At 42.3% G+C, this 16,500-nt stretch overlaps 6 protein-coding genes across 6 annotated transcripts; 3 read left to right on the top strand and 3 right to left on the bottom strand.

The window, feature by feature from the left end:
- The first annotated feature begins 100 nt into the window (after nt 1–100).
- On the top strand, nt 101–2,404 carry LOC110853383 (SEC14-like protein 2). Its single transcript, XM_035854408.1, has 7 exons — nt 101–470; nt 537–612; nt 681–724; nt 794–911; nt 981–1,262; nt 1,332–1,513; nt 1,909–2,404. Exons 1-7 carry the CDS (start codon nt 393–395, stop codon nt 1,957–1,959), a joined length of 831 nt encoding a protein of 276 aa, XP_035710301.1. The 5' UTR covers nt 101–392; the 3' UTR covers nt 1,960–2,404.
- On the bottom strand, nt 1,973–6,633 carry LOC110853382 (uncharacterized protein DDB_G0284459). Its single transcript, XM_022101643.2, has 7 exons — nt 6,373–6,633; nt 5,753–6,250; nt 5,433–5,594; nt 5,151–5,341; nt 4,331–5,065; nt 3,380–4,256; nt 1,973–3,296 (listed from the first exon to the last, which is right to left on the bottom strand). The coding sequence occupies exons 2-7, from the start codon at nt 6,234–6,236 to the stop codon at nt 2,821–2,823; spliced, it is 2,925 nt and encodes a 974-aa protein (XP_021957335.1). The 5' UTR covers nt 6,237–6,250; nt 6,373–6,633; the 3' UTR covers nt 1,973–2,820.
- Nucleotides 6,634–7,157: 524 nt separating this feature from the next.
- On the top strand, nt 7,158–8,849 carry LOC110853051 (carbonyl reductase [NADPH] 2). Its single transcript, XM_022101275.2, has 3 exons — nt 7,158–7,561; nt 7,809–8,179; nt 8,420–8,849. Exons 1-3 carry the CDS (start codon nt 7,504–7,506, stop codon nt 8,756–8,758), a joined length of 768 nt encoding a protein of 255 aa, XP_021956967.1. The 5' UTR covers nt 7,158–7,503; the 3' UTR covers nt 8,759–8,849.
- On the bottom strand, nt 8,778–10,938 carry LOC110853049. The gene is made up of 3 exons (XM_022101274.2): nt 10,525–10,938; nt 9,686–10,456; nt 8,778–9,351 (listed from the first exon to the last, which is right to left on the bottom strand). Exons 1-3 carry the CDS (start codon nt 10,576–10,578, stop codon nt 8,860–8,862), a joined length of 1,317 nt encoding a protein of 438 aa, XP_021956966.1. The 5' UTR covers nt 10,579–10,938; the 3' UTR covers nt 8,778–8,859.
- Nucleotides 10,939–11,792: 854 nt separating this feature from the next.
- On the top strand, nt 11,793–13,611 carry LOC110853044 (chitin deacetylase 7). The gene is made up of 6 exons (XM_022101269.2): nt 11,793–12,052; nt 12,127–12,432; nt 12,646–12,920; nt 12,996–13,154; nt 13,213–13,401; nt 13,476–13,611. Exons 1-6 carry the CDS (start codon nt 11,852–11,854, stop codon nt 13,543–13,545), a joined length of 1,200 nt encoding a protein of 399 aa, XP_021956961.1. The 5' UTR covers nt 11,793–11,851; the 3' UTR covers nt 13,546–13,611.
- LOC110853237 (protein IWS1 homolog) lies at nt 13,573–16,376 on the bottom strand. The gene is made up of 6 exons (XM_035854578.1): nt 16,309–16,376; nt 15,503–15,694; nt 15,268–15,444; nt 14,950–15,203; nt 14,272–14,656; nt 13,573–13,978 (listed from the first exon to the last, which is right to left on the bottom strand). The coding sequence occupies exons 4-6, from the start codon at nt 15,196–15,198 to the stop codon at nt 13,644–13,646; spliced, it is 969 nt and encodes a 322-aa protein (XP_035710471.1). The 5' UTR covers nt 15,199–15,203; nt 15,268–15,444; nt 15,503–15,694; nt 16,309–16,376; the 3' UTR covers nt 13,573–13,643.
- Between the last annotated feature and the right edge of the window lie 124 nt (nt 16,377–16,500).

Here is a 16,500-nt window from a genome sequence, read left to right as displayed (position 1 = left end):
GTCGTTAAGCCACGAGCTGAATGGTGTATGTGGCAGGTATTGTTATTTGGAGGTGAGGAAGCAGCTCGGCGTAATTGATCCCTCAGTCTTCATAAACGGTTATCGTGAGAACTTCTGGACTGGATTTTGGAGAGATTTAGAGGCGGATAAAATAAGGAAACTGGTTGATTCATGCACTTGATTTGATCAGCTCAATGTTTATTTGTCCAAAAATTATTAGTGGAAACTTTTAGCTGTACAATTTACTTAAGAAGATTATTTAGTTTATATTTATTTGCATTGAAGTACATAATTTCGTGTGTGCAGCTGTCATATGCAGAAAACTGTATAGATTTCGAATTAAATAATAATAAAATATTTACGAATTATATTTCCTAAGAAGGAAACTAAAAATGTGGAGTGACCATCGAGACGCTGCCCCCTTCTTGCCACAAGCACCATCCTTGCCGGAAAAGGAACTAGTTCTCCAGGTTTTTTTGTACTTTTTGGAGCTAGGAAATTGCATTGAAATTCTAAATTTTTATTTGGAAAATAAGGTTCGGGACCGTATTTCTGACCTGTTCCTGAGCAATGAATATCTCGAGGATAAAAATCTCGTCAGGTTCATTCGAGGTGAATAAGAACTTTTAGTTAAAATCATTATCATTCAAAGTATGATAAGGATTGATTCCTTGTTTCAGCGAGAAGTGGGAGCATAAATCAGGCAGAACAAATGATTCGTAAGGTGAGAGTGGAAGTTTAGAAAAAAAAATAAGAATTTCGAATGTCTTTGAGTATGTTTCCTTCGACGCAGAATGTGGAATGGATGGCCCAAGAGAAGATTGATGAACTGCTGAGATGGAAATATCCACCCAACTTGGAAGACTATTTTCCTTGGTGGGTCTGTGGTTTCGACGAGTTTGGCGGACCTAGTGAGACGAAAATTTTTAAATTTGAGGCGATTTTCAATTATAAGTCATAAATATGTGGTGATTTTGCAGTTGTTGTGATACAGACGGGTTTGTGGGAGCCGGCACATGTTTCCGGCATGAAGACTGACCTCGTCCGCTACTTGCTCTTGATTATTGAAAAGTGTCGCCGAGTTTTGTACGCGAGGAGTACGAATCGCGACTACATTCCACAATTTAGCGTCATTATAGACTGTCTCGGTCTGGGGTGGAAGCATTACTTGTCGTACGATGGGATTCAGGCGGCCATTTTGGCACTCCGATATTTTGAGGCTAACTATCCCGACTCGCTTCGACTCGGGGCGGCTGTGAATTGTGGGTGGGAAGCATTTTAAGTATGACAATTTTTTGTTGTGAGGGAGATGACCTTGTTTTGACCTACAGGTCCCTCCGTGTTGAACATGATGTGGAAGATGGTGAAACCATTCGTGTCGCCAGCTACGCGCTCAAAACTGCGCTTTTTGTATGAAGATGATCGCCTCGTTTGGAGAGAGACGCTCACTCGATACTTTCCAGAGGACAGATTCCCTGCAAAATATGGGGGAACGCTGCCAGATTCGTATAAAGTATGACTTACTTATTAACGTATGACTCGTCACCAAAATAGTCAGAATCAACAATTTTTAATCATTTCTCGACTCTGGGAATTTATTCTAAAATTCTGGACGGCAAATTTTGTAGTTGAATAATTGAAGTTGAATAATAGAATGGCTGAGTTTTTAAAGCCAGTTTCGATGAGTTCCAATTTTTCTTAAACTTGTGATCTGCTTCAAAAACTGTCAAATTTGGAGTGTATGCTATTTTTTAATTGACAACGACCTGCTCTATGAATTCGTTCTCCAGAATTTTACAACAAATTCCCAGTTAAAGTGTGATTGTTTGACGATTTTGGCGAAGAGTCATCAAGTCCTATGTTAAATTTTGGTATGAATGAGACTTGTAATTTTATGCCCTTATTTAGGTGCGGATGGAATTTAAGGGCCACAATGCTGGAGATGAGAATGGAAATTAAACTACTTCCGGTCTTGAGTTTTACAGGATTTTATTATGTCTCTTCTCTACCCGCATATTCATCTCGGTACTAATGTATTTCTGCAGTATTATTATCTACCTGTTTTTTGTAAATATTTAGTTGATAAATTATTTCTCTCAAGTTTTGTAAAATTATTTGAAGTTGATCTTTTCTGTCTGTGTACGTTGTACTATGATTAGATTACTTAATTCTACACATAAGTATTTGTAAAAGTGTGTGATACAAAAATATAAGTGGTACATATAAATATTTTAAAGGCTATACAGTTTGTTTCTAAATCTAAATTAATTAGGCTTTGCCTTGAAGTAATTCATTAGTTAATTAATTAGGCTTATTGCATATCTGACCATCATCAATCAAATAAAGATTAGACCACACCTAGAAACTGGTGGAAAATTTGATAGATTGAAAGTAAAAAAAAAAATCTGGCCAAATTATTGAAGTAGGAAACTAGGAACTAAAATGAGGAAAATATTGGAATAAAACTAAATAGTATAATGATCTGTCTAATGATAAGAATATCTAGATACATATTAATAAGCAACGACCGGACGAGAGCTATTTTGTACATGGAAATTCAATCAAAGATCAAAAACTTATTTTATACTTTAAGTACAGAATATTAACGAAAATTAAAGATATTTCCAGAATTCATATTTCCGAATTTATGTACATAACAATAAAATAAATACGTATTGGATTGAGCGGCGGGGACGAGAATTGTAAATCTCGTGACTCAATTCAATGTAGCACTCAAAAATAAATAATAGAGAATTTTTAAACAACATAAATTTGGATGGGTTGATCTGATTGTTCAATTGCTGTCAATTTTGTAGGAGATTATAGACGACTATCCAATAAGTCATCACCCCCACTTCCATTTTCACTCTTATGTCCGCCCCCAAAGTCCTTGACTGCAGCTTTTGTTCGTAAACTGGGTGAGAGTGGCATGGACATGAGCGGCGGTGGGGGTGGAAGTGGCAGAGTTCGCTTTATGGGAGTAGTTTCATGATGGTGGTCACCAGTACTTTTGTACCCGTCGGGACGGACGCCTTGATTCAAATGGTGGGAAAAGTTTCGAGGTCCTCCTCCTCCGTGGTGTCTCCGCGTCTGATTAGAGTAAGGCGTGTCTTGACGTTGGTGGTGGTGAGATGAGGTGGATGAAGAGGATGATGATGACGACCAGCCTGATCGAGGAGTTGATCTAGAGAATGCAGGTGGTGGTTCGTCGATGGGATCGCGGTCACGTTTTATTTTGACAATGGGTTCGCGATCACGATTATAGCTCGCAGAAGATGATCTTGAATCATGGCGATCTTAAAATAACAAGGTCATTCAGGTTAAATTTCGACTCTTGCTAATTAAAATTACGTAGTGAAAGAGCAGCAGAGTCACTTACCGTAGCGATGATTGTCTCGCTCATAGTCAAGGAGGGAAGTGGGTCGAGACGATGGTTCCATAATAATTTCAGGAAATTTTGAATACGATGATCTCCTGTCTATGATTTCTAGCTTTGGAATTTCACCTTTCGTGGATCGTGGGGGAGAATTCCGCTCAATTTTGAAGGATTTAGTGACATAATCATTAGAAGAAATCGGTGGACATGGAACATTTGAGGGTGGGTGAATAGCAGAAGTTGGAGTGGATGGAGCAGAATTAGTTGAAGTGGGGGGAGGAGCATTAAATGTTGGAGTGATTTCTGGAGGAGACCTCTCAATTTTACGGGTTGCATAATCATTAGAAGATGCGACAGGTGTGGCCGGTGTGGGTGAAGGGGCAGCAATAGTAGTTGGAGTGGTAGGAGCAGAGATTGTTGGGGTGGGTGGATCAGTAATATTAGTAGGAGTGGGAGGAGCAGACGCAGTTGGAGTCGAAGGAGCAGAAATGATTGGAGCTGGAGCATCAGCAGTAGTTGGGGTGGATTGTGGTGGGGAACTGTCCTCAATCTTAGCGGATTTAAGTGCACACTCATTAGAAGACGTGGACGGAGATGGAAGAGATGTTGGTGCAACATCAGAAACCTTAGGAGTGGGAGGATCAGAAGTGATTGGGTTGTCAGATGGCGGCGTACTTGCTGGATCCGCCGAATTCTTATTGAGCGTGTCTGGGAAGAAGAGGAGATCGGCTTCTTGGATTTTCTTCCTGTCCTTATCCTTCAGCTCTTTTTTGACCAAGCTGGGATCCAGAACCAACTTGCGAGGTCGATCTCGCTCAACGTCACGCTTCTTTGTTTTCACGTGCTCTTCACGATGGCCTTCGGGAACGGTGAAGCGTACCTGATCATTCACAAAGGCACTAATTAATTGAAATGCCTTAAAATAAATCCCTTCACGTAAGCTTATTCCCTTACTTTTCTTTCCAATTCCCCTCTGAGCTCGTCGGAGGCCTCTTCATTTGGAACGAACGCTCCTGGACTTGCTTTCAAAATGGGGATAAACTTGACCAATTTTGCTTTCTCAGGGTCCTTCTTCTTTGGAATTTTGAAACTTTGGAATTTCAGAGAAACTCCGTCGACTGAAGATCCACCGGCAGGTTCTTCCTTCTCTTTCACCGGGTGCTTGAGTTTGAGGGTCACCTTGTCCATGACTCGTTTACTTTGAAGGAATTTGTTCTCCTCATCATGATGGTCTTTTTTGGGTCGCATGATTAACGGTCGGTTAACCTTGTGATGGGTGCGATCATCCTTATCCTTATGCTTACTCTTCACCTCGTCACGGTCACGGTCACGCTTGGTGGATGATGACGACGACGACTTGTGATGTGACTCAACCTTACTTTTAACTTTGTCTCGGTCTCGGTCCCTTTCACGATCAGGCGCAGGAGTGACACGTGACTTTCGGTCGTCATCTTTGTGATGTTCGCGATGGCTTGACGATTTGGGACGGGATGAGTGGGATGAAGATGATGACGATTTGTAACTACTCCTGTGTCGAGACGATGAAGAGCTGCTGCTTGAAGAATGCGAAGAGGATTTCGACTTTGTTTTGTCCCGGTCGGATGATGACGAAGATGACGAATGCTTTTTTGAGTGACTAGAACTCTTCGTACTAGAACTGGAAGGACGAATTTCTTCTTCTAACTTTCGCTGTCGAACACAAAATAATATTAGTAAAATATGCAAACTGCGTAAATATTGGTACAGGTTTCATTTAGGTACAATTAATTATTACCTTTTTGGATTTGATCAGTGACAATTTTACGAGAAGGACACGTCCGACTCGTGGAATTTTTGCAATTTCATCTTCGGAGGGGAACGATCTCTTCAAGTAGCGAGAAAGGTCTTTCTCCTCGTTAACAAATCCGTCGAGGTGCACGGCCAAGATGTCTTTATCTGACCCCTCCCCTCTGCCAGTCTTGAGGGCTGTGAACATAAACACACATTTTTATGAGTACATCACGAAAATAGGATCCACCAACTATGTAAATATGTACAATAAATATATCACTCTCACCTCCGTCGCCTTCATCATCTTCCATCGGTGTGCAGCAGTCGTAGCGCGTCAATACTGGACAAGGCGGATCTTCCTCCTGTTCTTCCTCCACAGACATCGGAGTCGGTGTCGCCGGTGCGGGCAGCATGTCCATCTCCATCTCCGCATGCAAGCCAGTTTCGTCTAAAAAATTGAATATCATATTTGAAGTGGTCACAATATGTGACTACAAATGTTATTTGTGGGGTTGTATACATATCGTTGCATAAATGTCGATTCACTTTATATTCCGATTTTATGCAAGCGTCTAAAACTATTGAGTAATAAATAAAATTGATTACCGGTCGACCCGACTCTCGCATCTTCTTCTTCTTGTTCTTTTTTAATACTCTCACCACTTAAGGGGGAAAATAGAGGCGGCTCCTCGTCGGAGTCATAGGCAAGCTCAGCAGCAGCATCATCATCAATTTTAACCGGAACTGGAATAAAGTCAGCTTCTACCTCGTCACTCATAACTTGGTCACTATTTTCTTGTTGAACTACGAGCTCTTGCTGAATTACGGGCGAAGGCACCACTTCGTTATCGTCGTCATCATCCAGACTAAAGTTTGGTTCAGGAGTGGCTGGTTTTTCAAGATGATGGTCGTCGTCGTCGTCATTATAATTATGGTATTCTTCTAGCACTTCGACCACCACATTGGGAAGTTCGGAGGGTGGGTCCAGCTCAGAATCGGAAGAACTGCTACTACTACTTCGACTCCGACCAGAAGAAGATGACGAAGAGGATGAAGACGATGAGGAGGAGGATGAAGTTGACGACGGCATTATTTTCCTACCTCCTGCCATTTCACATGAATAATTATGACAATTAATTACCAATCTTACATCGCAAGCTTAAAATTTTGTTGAAATTGAACTATTGGAATACTACTTCACAAAATAAAGTAATTAAATAACTCACCAAAGTATTTTAAAATTGAGTATCAATCAAACAAGCATAAAGTTTAGATATCTTTTTGGGTCGCCTCCTCTCTGGTTTTGCTCGCGGCGTCGGGACCCCGCCGCAACGGAATTATTGTTAACTTTGTGCACTATTAAATTTAGTTTGTCGTCAGGTTGGCCGACTTGGAGAGTGGGTTTGAGGAGGAGGAGGAATTGACACGCTGCATTGTTTTGAGAGGGAGCAGAAAGCAGTGTAAATTCATGTGGATAGAAACTGGAGGCTACTTCGAGACTCGCGCCCACTCGAGCAAGCAATCCTGAGACGACTCCCGTGAAACTCTCAGCGTCTCATGGAAATCTCATCTTTTTTCATGAAGTTTTTGAGACTTGAGACGAAACTTTCATGAAACTTCGAAAATTGTCTCAATTTTGTCTCAATTTCCCCACAAAAAAAATTATTTTAGGATAAAACTGAAAAATCTACAGTTCGCAATGTATAAGGGTGTTCTAAATGAGGGATTTTGAGCAGTGATGAAAAACGTTCTAGATTGTTTATTTTGTTTTAATAAAATGAAATTTTCATTGCATTTTTTCATGACGGTTTTTGTGCTGCATGTAAAATTCTTAAATGACCAAAACTTTGATAAGATCCTGTCTAGCCTTAATTTGTTATTTTCTGAATTGTGTGCAAAGAAAAAAATAGTCAAAACTGCATCATGTACAAGAAATTAGTTGAATGTATATATGTAAAAAAAGGTAGCATATTTCAATCGTGCACATTATCAATGTAATTGTCCACCTAAATATGACATGTATTGGGCCCATTATCTTTTGAGGAGTTGGAATAAAGCATACTTGAATGAATACTTTAACAGCACCAAGATCAATTCAAGGTTAAACTAAAGTAGTAAGTATGTATATAAGCAATTATGTACAAAATGCTGTACATCAAGGTATATGTAATAACACAAAAATACAAGGAAAGCATATTAGAGGATAAGTAGAAAAAAGTAGGGTTGAAAAGGAAAACTAGTGTGTAATCATGCATCATAAATTACTACACGTGTACATGTTTAACATTTTTAAGTATAAGAAGAAGACGTATCACAAATATCGGATCAGATCAAGGTGACAACTGACCAGCCAAATTATGTCCGTAACTTACAACTTTTCTGGAAAGAGGGTCCTCGTCACGGGGGGAGCAAAGGGTACAACTTGACTACTTTTTATTGACAAAGTTACCCTAATTACAGTATTTTTAGCTCTACTCTTCCAGGGTTTGTAACTTTTTATCGCTGTGAATTGTTCACGATTTTTTTCAAGTATTTTGAAAGGGATAAAAAGTTTATTTCTTTACAAAACCTGTATTTTGGTAGGACTGGGAAGAACGGAGCTCAAAATCCTGCATTTTGACAAAGTATTTTCCCCACCTCTGCTAATTTATAAAATTTTCAGGACTTGGTAGAGGTGTCGTATCCAAGTTTGTATCCTCTGGAGCCAGCGTGATCGCCCTTGACCTCGACAAGGACGCTTTGGCCGATCTGAAATCCACGCATCCCTCCGTGACCACGATTCATGCGGATTTATCCGACTGGGAGAAGAGCAGGGAGGCCGTTCTCGCCCTGCCCACCGGTCCAATCCATCACCTCGTCAACAATGCTGGAATCTCGGAAGTCGTCGAGTTTAGCAAGATCACACCGAAAAATGTGGATACCATTTTTGGGATCAATTACAAGGCCTTAATCAACATGGGGCAAGTGATGGCAAAGACGTTGGAACAAGGTGGCGTCACGACTGGGGGGACGATCGTCAATGTGTCATCAATTGTGAGCCATGCATTCGTAAAATGTGCATTTGTAGTTGGAATAGCCCGAGCCAGGCATTTTCTTAATTTGCAAAACCAGTGTCTTTGGACAGTTTACAAACGTGACAGTACTTTCCACCTTAAAATTCAATTTCAAACTTTCAAAATTTCTACTTGAGAATTTCAAAATTTTATAAAACAGACAGACGAACACTCCGATTCCATCAAACCCCACTCGCTAAAAAGTTGAAAATATTTGCAGCTGGATAGTCGCGTCGTGCCAGGCGCAGCTTTGTATTGCAGTACGAAAGCTGCCGTGACCATGTTGACCAAGGCGATGGCCGTGGAGCTGGCTCCCCTCAAGATCCGAGTGAACGCTGTGCGACCCACCCTCATGGCCACCGACATCCTTCCCCTCGACAACGAGTACAGACTCCAAGTTCGCGACGGTCTGGTCAACTTTTGCATGGAACGTCAACTCTCGAAGCGTCTCTTGACCGTGGAGGAAACTGCGGACGCGATTCTCTTCTTGTCCTCCGATGCAGCCGAAATGGTGAATGGCTCCGATATTTTGGTCGATGGTGGTGTGTACACCGTGTAAAATTAAATATGTAAATATGTCAATGGAACCGAAATTTATTTAGAAAATATTTTACGTTCCCAATAAAATTATTTGTTAAAATTCCTACATACATATTCTATTTACACTATTACACATTTTGCGCAAAGTTGACCTGCGTCTGGTATTTCGGGAGGTGCGATGTCGATTCCTTCGCCCGCAGCGAGGTCACCGATGGCATCCAACGCGGCATCTTTCGCCATATCGGCCGCCATGTCGCCCAATTCGTCGCCGATTGCTTCACCCAGTTCGTTCCCCATTTCTTCATTTCCTAGCTTCTTGCCAATTTTTCCTCCCAGCTTGCCGCCTGCTTTGCTGCCCAGTTTCCCCCCCATTCCTGCGATGAAGTCTCCCCCCAGAGCACCAGGGTCAAGTCCGCCCTCCATCGCGAGGTTGGCCAAACCCTCCTTCGCTTGATCCTTCGCCACGTCGAGGGCCATTTCTTGGAGCATCTCCTTCTTGCCAGGTTTCTTCTCCGCGGCGGCTGCTCCTCCGGCCGAGGTAGATGGTCCACCGGCAAGGACCCAGTTTTGCTGGGGGGATGCGCTCGCCTTGTTGGACGCTTGTTTTCCGGCCTATGAAAGTAGCATATTTGTTTAATTACAAATAATTATCGCTGCTAAATTAAGTGTTTCGGGTTCAAGTTACCACTTGCAAGAAGCAAGAAAGTGTTATTTTGCGGCTATTTTGACCTGAAAGAAATGCAAGGCGCAAGAAACTAAGCCCCGCCGCTATATAGCCGTACGGCACGTGGTTTATGGGCATTCATGGGGCATATTTCTTGCGCTTTCCTGCAGTTTTTTGCACCTCACATTTTTTGCATTGCTTGGTCTGCAGTGCAACAAATATAGCAAACCGCACTAAACGAAACAGTGTGTTAATTATTTTTTATTTCTTAATTGTTAAAACCTTTTGTCCAGCTTTATTAGCAGGAACAGGAACCACTCCCACTTTTGCTGCCCCCCTTCTGTTATTATTATTATTGTCATCGGTGAACATCTCATTTGCCCAGTTTTCGAATTTGTTTGCATCCCCATTAACAAAATCGACTTCGTCCTCGGCTTCCATAATCATGGCGGAAGTTGAAGCGACTGCTAAAGGATTTCGGTTATTTCGATTTCCCACATTCTTGGCATTATTATTTGCATTATTGCCCAGTTTTCTACTATTGTTCTGCTGGGGACGAGGAGGTGGAGGCGCACTTTTGTAATTTAGTGAGCTGGATCTCGCCAAAGGGACGGGTTTCGTAATAATGGGCTGATTTGGGTGGTTAGGATCATAATTTCCTGAATAGAGGAACGAACCACCACCATTTGCACTGGAAGGTGGTCGTGCCGGCGTTGTTCGTCGAAATGCTGGACTTCTGACTTGCTGTTGTTGTGGTGTGACCCGATTCGAGTATGAGCGTCCTATCCCCCGACTAACGGGGAGTTTTGGGGTCGGGCTATCCTGCAGGGTGGCAATGTCGATGGGTATCGTTTTAAACTGATGGTTGCCATTGTTGGTGGCAGGGGACATGATGAGGCGTTTGTCGAGGTAGTTTTGCTGTCTGTCCAGCCCTTTCGTTGGGTGTCTGGCACTAGCGCTTCGTACGAGGGAGGAAACGTTGGAGGGGAACCGTTTCACATGGGCGCGGGGAATAGCGACTTCTCTCGAGAAGTCGGTGGGGCGGAGGATTTTCTGAAAAGAAGGTAAATTTTTAAGGGTAATTTTTATGAGAAAATTTATAAGTTTAGTAAATTAAATACCTTAAGTGCCCGATCCTCCACTCGGATCGGGTCCATCATTGGCTGCTCCGTCATGTTTTTGTACTTTAAAACTCTCAGGGGTAAAATTTAAGAGGTACTTTTCTGGTCAGTTTTGCATATTTAGCAAATATCCAGATATTTGCACACTATTCGTCAAACGGGACAGGTTGGAGTTTGCAATATTAGTATGGGCCGCATAATTGTATCGGTGATGTGATGAAAAATAATCAATTGATTAGTTGGTTACATAAATAATTCACGGACAAGTTTCCATTCCCCTCTTCTGACTGCATGGTTAAATAAAAGTTGAATATCTGAAGTATGGACGTAGAAATAATTGATAATTTACATATGTATCTATGTATGTATGTAAATTACACGCGTGTATGTATTATGTAGATTTGGTTAGGAATGCTTATCAAGACAATGGAATTGTGATGTTATCATAAAAAATGGATTGGCTGGAAGGTTACCAGAGCAGGGTAAATATGCAACTGGACGCCACTTATCTGCACAAGTCGAGGCGTTGATACCATTGGTGAATCATCGCCCGTCCTCATAATCTCTCATAAGTAATTCTTACTTGGCTCAAAGTTAGACATATTTTATATACATGGATTTATTAATTTTGATTGATGAGATGGTTGATTTATGAGTTCTAAATATGCACAACAGTTATTATGCAAGTATAGCCAATTATCCTTACCCTTAGCGGATTTTTTATGTAATGTGTATACTCGACCAAACAAATAACAATGCAATGATGCATCATATTTTTTAATGCAGTTTGAACAATAGTATGTATGTGAAACAGCTTAATGCGAAAAGTGCATTAAAAATTTAATTGGCAAACCAGTGCGTATGACCATCCCGTCATTGGAAACATGTCATTCGTACCTGGATCAACATTGGTTGACGCCAATTACAACTGGGGCAATTTTCTGACGACATTTTTTTCCCAGAGGACGTAATACGATGTTGACACGACGGGATTATGAGCTGAGCATTAGCAAAACATAACTATTTTGAAGCTTTTATTAATCTTGTCGTCCGGTAGGTATGGAGGATTATTATTTATCAATCATGAAATGGTGACGCTGACGGTATCAAAAGTTCGAGTGCGTCTGCATCTGTATGTACACTACCAGTGATTAGGATTTGACATTATTATTGCCTACGAATCAACAATGTAGGAGGAGAACGAAGGGCAAAAGAGGAAATCCCCGATGCGCAGATAATACAATCCGATATATATATCTCGTACCTCGTCCATTCTCCTCGTTAGTATTAATTTGGACCAGAATTCTCATCCACTTTGTCCATAATTATGAACTTTGTCAACTTTTTGATTGGGGTGACGAGCTTTTGTCTCCTCCTCCTTCTCACACATTCTGCCAGCCTGAGTGGTGGGGACGAGGTCAGAGCACCAGCCCCACAATGTCCCACGGACGGGTCGTGTCAATTGCCAACTTGTCACTGCGCCAGCACGACGCCGCCAGGGGGACTTTTCGGACCGAACGTTCCACAAGTTAGTTTACCCCGAAATAAATGACAAATTAACGGTTTAGTCCGTTACACATTTTAATTTGTCTTTTTTTCTAGATCGTCTACTTGACCTTTGACGACGCCGTGACGATCGTGAACCACCCGTTTTACGCGAGTGCCTTATTTAACCGGAAGAACCCGAATGGAGCCTCCATTTCGGCCACGTTCTTCATCACGCACGAGTACTCGAACTACTCACTCGTCCACGACTTGTACCGCAAAGGACATGAGATCGCGCTGCACAGCATTACTCACACGACGACGACGCAGTACTGGGCAAACATGAATGAGTCCGTGTGGAATGCAGAAATCATCCAGCAAGGGGAGCAGGCCTCACATTTCGCACGATTCGACAGAAACCTGGTCAGTATTTAAAGGCAGGCGCACAGAGTTGAGTTAGTTGGACGCTTTGTCTGATCCATCCGAACCGAATCCGAATTTCTCGGTCAAAAAATGTCTAAATTTGACCGAATGATTAGGATTCGGTTCGGATGAATACTTAATTCGAAAGTCGGATAACCCAGGCGCATCTAAAAATTTGGAAGAGTTTTAATGTTCGCTAATTGTGATGCCTAGATTCGCGGAATGCGCGCCCCATTTTTGCAAACGGGAGGGAACACGATGTACCGCGCGTTGTCGCAGGGCGGCCTCACGTGGGAATGTTCCAGACCGACGTATACATACCGGAAGCCAGGACTTTGGCCGTACACAAATGACTTCCGTTCGATTCAAGATTGTCAAATAGCTCCGTGTCCGGACGAAGCCTTCCCAGGATTCTGGACCGTTCCAATGCTGGATTTTATAGGGGATGATGGCTTCCCGTGCGCCATGGTGGACGAGTGCACTCCAGTGTAAGGAATTATTTAGTTAATTATGGACTTATTGTTTATTTATCAGGACTAATTAATTATTGATGTTAATTATAGTCCAAAGACGCAGCAAGATACGTTCTCTCTCCTGCTGCGAAACTTTAACGACTTGTATACCACGAATCGAGCCCCGATGGGAGTTTTCACCCACTCTGCGTGGCTTATCGGACCTGTGGACAGGCCAGAATTTGCTGAAAGGATGGCAGGATATCTTCAGTATGGAAATTTATGAATAAATGTGCGTTTGAGCAGCACTGATTAAATGTCTGTCCAGATTTTTGGACCATTTGGGCTCCCTTCCCGACGTTTACATGGTGAGCGTGTCGCAGGCGTTGGAGTGGGTAAAAAATCCGACCGGAGTCGCGGATATTGACACGTTTCAGCCATGGGCTCCAAAACCAGAGGCGACGAATAACTGCGTATTTCCGAGAAATTGTAGATATGATAATAGCACTTGGGAAAGGTATGAAAAATTCAGGAAAATTTCAAAAATGAAATTTATATGATTCTGAACAACTACTTGGTTTAATTTGTCAGATTTATGAGCGCCTGCGTCCCCTGTCCCCTCAACTATCCCTGGGTTTACAATAATCTCGGAGTTAATTAAAAAATAATCAATAAAAAAACTTGTAAATTTTAATGAATAAATTGATTTCTATGTATTTCGACTGCATTTTTATGGGAAAAATTATTAGCTTTTAAATCTCATTCGATTCCTGCTCCTGGCAAAATCTTGTCGTCATTATTCCCATTGCTGCTGTTACTGCTGCGACTAGCTTTAGTATCCTGCTGCTGCTCGGAAGAGTTTTTCTTGTTGACCTCGTCCCCGGGAGGAAGGGCTCCCTCACTCCGACCGACCGATGGATCCGGAAGTTCTTCCGGCATGGAGTTGTCCCAAGGCTCGGTTGGAGGTTGTGGTTGAGGGGATGGTGAAGCGTCATTGTTTTGGCCAGGCGGGGATGATCCTGTGTGAGAATCTGGTGATGGTGGGGGAGGAGGTGGATCACTGGGTGGGGCTGGAGGAGGAGGAGGTGGTGGACCTGAAAATCAGATAAATAGCGTGACCATATTTCCCACGGGAAGAAAGATTTATTGACAGAGTAACCATTTGCAAGAAATATAAGTAAGTAATACGATAAGACAGTGGTTACTTGCAGCTATTTTGACCTGCAAGAAATGCAATGAGCAAAAAACTACTCCCCGATAAGCGCGTGGCAATATGGCGCATATCTCTAGCGCTTTCTTGCACTTTCTTTGACCTCGCATTTCTTGCGTTTCTTGCTGTGCAAGAAATGTAGCAAACCCACAAGAAACGAAACACTGCATTTTTAACCTTTTGAATCTTTGTCATCTTTTTCATTCTTCTTCTTTTCCTCTTCCTTCTTCTCCTCGTCGCCTCCTTTTTTCAGGGGGACGTCTGTTATGGGGGTGGCTTTTGGAGTGGTGTCATGTTTTGGAGGAGTTGTCACCTGATTGATAAAAATAACTTGATCTTGATCCTGTCCAAGCTGCTCCATGGCTTTCTTGACTTCCTCCTTGAAGCCGAGTTCCATTCCGAGGAGGAGGCAGTAGTGGTCAAGCAAGGAGAAGAGTTCTTGTCGCCGTAGCGCCTTCGCTTCCCCACCAATCTTAGCGATGGACTTGGTGTCAAATAAAAGCGTGTGGATCGGATCGCCCACATAGTCACCCGCTTCACGGATGGAACATTGTCCCAAAATCTGTGTATATATTTAAACGGGGACAAATATAATTCAAAGACTTGGAATTTTATTCAGTAACCCAAGTAAAAATTCGAGTGGATTTCCTGCAGAGGCCAAATTTTCGGCAGAAGACTGTATGCGGAGCGATATGTGCAGAAAACTATGCACACAGAATTATGCACACACGGTTCTGCAGAGTAACACCCACAGAAATTGCGTGTAGGATTATGAGAAACAAAATTATGCAGAATATACATGATATGCATCGACCTTTGTCCATTACTGCAGAATTCAACACATTGACTTCTTACCCCCAAAATTAACCCAATGATCATGCAAATCGTTGCCGAGAGACGATATCCATTGATTTTGTCGTAATTTCGAGGCAGCCCCACGTGTGGACGTTTGTCGAGGAATCGTTGACGCTGACTGCTTTGTAGCAGAATTTGTTCTCCTCGCCGGAAACGCAACAGCTCGGGGGAACCGTGGCCAGCACGCCGCCGATCTCGAGGAGGGGGCCGTGACCACGCCAATCCTTCCAGGACTCGATCCCGCAACATTTCATCTACACGTGTAAGCAAGGAGGTAAAATATGATAAGCGATAGGTTATCGATTTCGACATACTCACGGAAGACTGGTAGCGATCCCAGCCTTCTTTAGAGAACCAATGGTCCGTGTAGCCCTTGAGATGATGCACCATCTCCCCCTGAATCCGCCAATCCTGCGTCGTGTAGAATCCGATGGCTGAGATGAAGATGCCCAAAAGTGGGAACACCATCTCGTACGGCCAGGACACGTGGACAAACTAAGAAGGAAATTGATTAAATATTTATGCACCATGGTTTGTAAGGATATTGACCCACGCCGATGAGATAGGGTCGCATGGAGCGAAGTCCGAGGCCCAGGATACCCACAAAGACGTGTTTGAATCCCTGGAAGAGAAGGAGGGCGACGAAAAAGACGCAGAATTCGGAGCTTTCTCGTATCGCGGGTACGAATGTTTTTGGAAGGAGGGTGAAACCAAAGGCGACGAGGAGTTCCCAAGGTCCGATAACCTGTAGGAAAATTTTATCAGATTTTCTACACTTATTTTATAATGCACTTTTAGAAATGTACGTGATAATGGAGGTCTCACACTGGTCAAAATTGCGTATGCCTTGATCATAGGGCGGATCTATTTGCATTGAATTTATTCATCATGACCGGATTTCGCCATTTCTAAATGGATTCTGGTGAAATTAGAACACAATGTTTCCAGCCATAATGCCCTTATGGGTGAAAGGAGGCAATGTGAGATTTATGTAAATGAGGTAATCGGAAATAAAAACGGAACTTTCACGAAGTCCTATATACGTATAAGTATAGGACATGTTGTCGACATGTCGTAACTTCGTAATGCCATTTGTCATATTAAGATTCATATCATGATTTCGTCATGCCGTAATTTGCATGAAATTTAGACACAATCTCCTTACCTTAGCCTTTTGCTCAATATATTGTAGCCATAAAATTTCTAATGGGATGAAAAATTAAGAGAAGCAAGCAAACAGAGAAATTTAGGATTATGCATTTCTCTATTTTTCACCCGATTTGTATAATTTTTGGGTCTGGAGAATTTTGGGATCTTGAGACCTCCTTCATCACTACCTATATCTACATAAATCTTTACCAGTGCCAAAATTGTGCAAATGTCGAGGCACTCCTTGGAGTAAAGGCAGGGCCACTTTCGTCTCTTCATGAGCCGACACTACATAAGTTAAGTAATCATGAATTAAAGTACAGCTAAAAATGGGCACAAATTACTATAAATTGTAACATTTGTAACCTTCTCGAAATCTTTTGGGGGTTGTGGGGGCCATGA

This window comes from Folsomia candida, unplaced genomic scaffold (genome assembly GCF_002217175.1).
Source record: "Folsomia candida strain VU population unplaced genomic scaffold, ASM221717v1 Fcan01_Sc008, whole genome shotgun sequence".
NCBI classification, from domain to species: domain Eukaryota; kingdom Metazoa; phylum Arthropoda; class Collembola; order Entomobryomorpha; family Isotomidae; genus Folsomia; species Folsomia candida.
This window is presented reverse-complemented; position numbering and strand designations above follow the sequence as displayed.

Coding starts and splice junctions, on each gene's coding strand:
- LOC110853383 (XM_035854408.1), top strand. CDS start 393: ATGTGGAGTGACCATCGAGACGCTGCCCCCTTCTTGCCACAAGCACCA. Junction 725..793: donor CAGAACAAATGATTCGTAAG/GTGAGAGTGGAA, acceptor CCTTCGACGCAG/AATGTGGAATGGATGGCCCA. Junction 1,514..1,908: donor CGCTGCCAGATTCGTATAAA/GTATGACTTACT, acceptor GCCCTTATTTAG/GTGCGGATGGAATTTAAGGG.
- LOC110853382 (XM_022101643.2), bottom strand. CDS start 6,236: ATGCCGTCGTCAACTTCATCCTCCTCCTCATCGTCTTCATCCTCTTCG. Junction 5,342..5,432: donor AGATGATGAAGGCGACGGAG/GTGAGAGTGATA, acceptor TTATGTTCACAG/CCCTCAAGACTGGCAGAGGG. Junction 5,066..5,150: donor CACTGATCAAATCCAAAAAG/GTAATAATTAAT, acceptor TGTGTTCGACAG/CGAAAGTTAGAAGAAGAAAT.
- LOC110853051 (XM_022101275.2), top strand. CDS start 7,504: ATGTCCGTAACTTACAACTTTTCTGGAAAGAGGGTCCTCGTCACGGGG. Junction 7,562..7,808: donor CGTCACGGGGGGAGCAAAGG/GTACAACTTGAC, acceptor TAAAATTTTCAG/GACTTGGTAGAGGTGTCGTA. Junction 8,180..8,419: donor TCGTCAATGTGTCATCAATT/GTGAGCCATGCA, acceptor AAATATTTGCAG/CTGGATAGTCGCGTCGTGCC.
- LOC110853049 (XM_022101274.2), bottom strand. CDS start 10,578: ATGACGGAGCAGCCAATGATGGACCCGATCCGAGTGGAGGATCGGGCA. Junction 10,457..10,524: donor TGGAGGATCGGGCACTTAAG/GTATTTAATTTA, acceptor CCTTCTTTTCAG/AAAATCCTCCGCCCCACCGA. Junction 9,352..9,685: donor CTAATAAAGCTGGACAAAAG/GTTTTAACAATT, acceptor CTACTTTCATAG/GCCGGAAAACAAGCGTCCAA.
- LOC110853044 (XM_022101269.2), top strand. CDS start 11,852: ATGAACTTTGTCAACTTTTTGATTGGGGTGACGAGCTTTTGTCTCCTC. Junction 12,433..12,645: donor CACGATTCGACAGAAACCTG/GTCAGTATTTAA, acceptor TGTGATGCCTAG/ATTCGCGGAATGCGCGCCCC. Junction 13,155..13,212: donor AGGATGGCAGGATATCTTCA/GTATGGAAATTT, acceptor ATGTCTGTCCAG/ATTTTTGGACCATTTGGGCT.
- LOC110853237 (XM_035854578.1), bottom strand. CDS start 15,198: ATGTTGCGGGATCGAGTCCTGGAAGGATTGGCGTGGTCACGGCCCCCT. Junction 14,657..14,949: donor TCATTGGGTTAATTTTGGGG/GTAAGAAGTCAA, acceptor ATATATACACAG/ATTTTGGGACAATGTTCCAT. Junction 13,979..14,271: donor AGATGACAAAGATTCAAAAG/GTTAAAAATGCA, acceptor TCTGATTTTCAG/GTCCACCACCTCCTCCTCCT.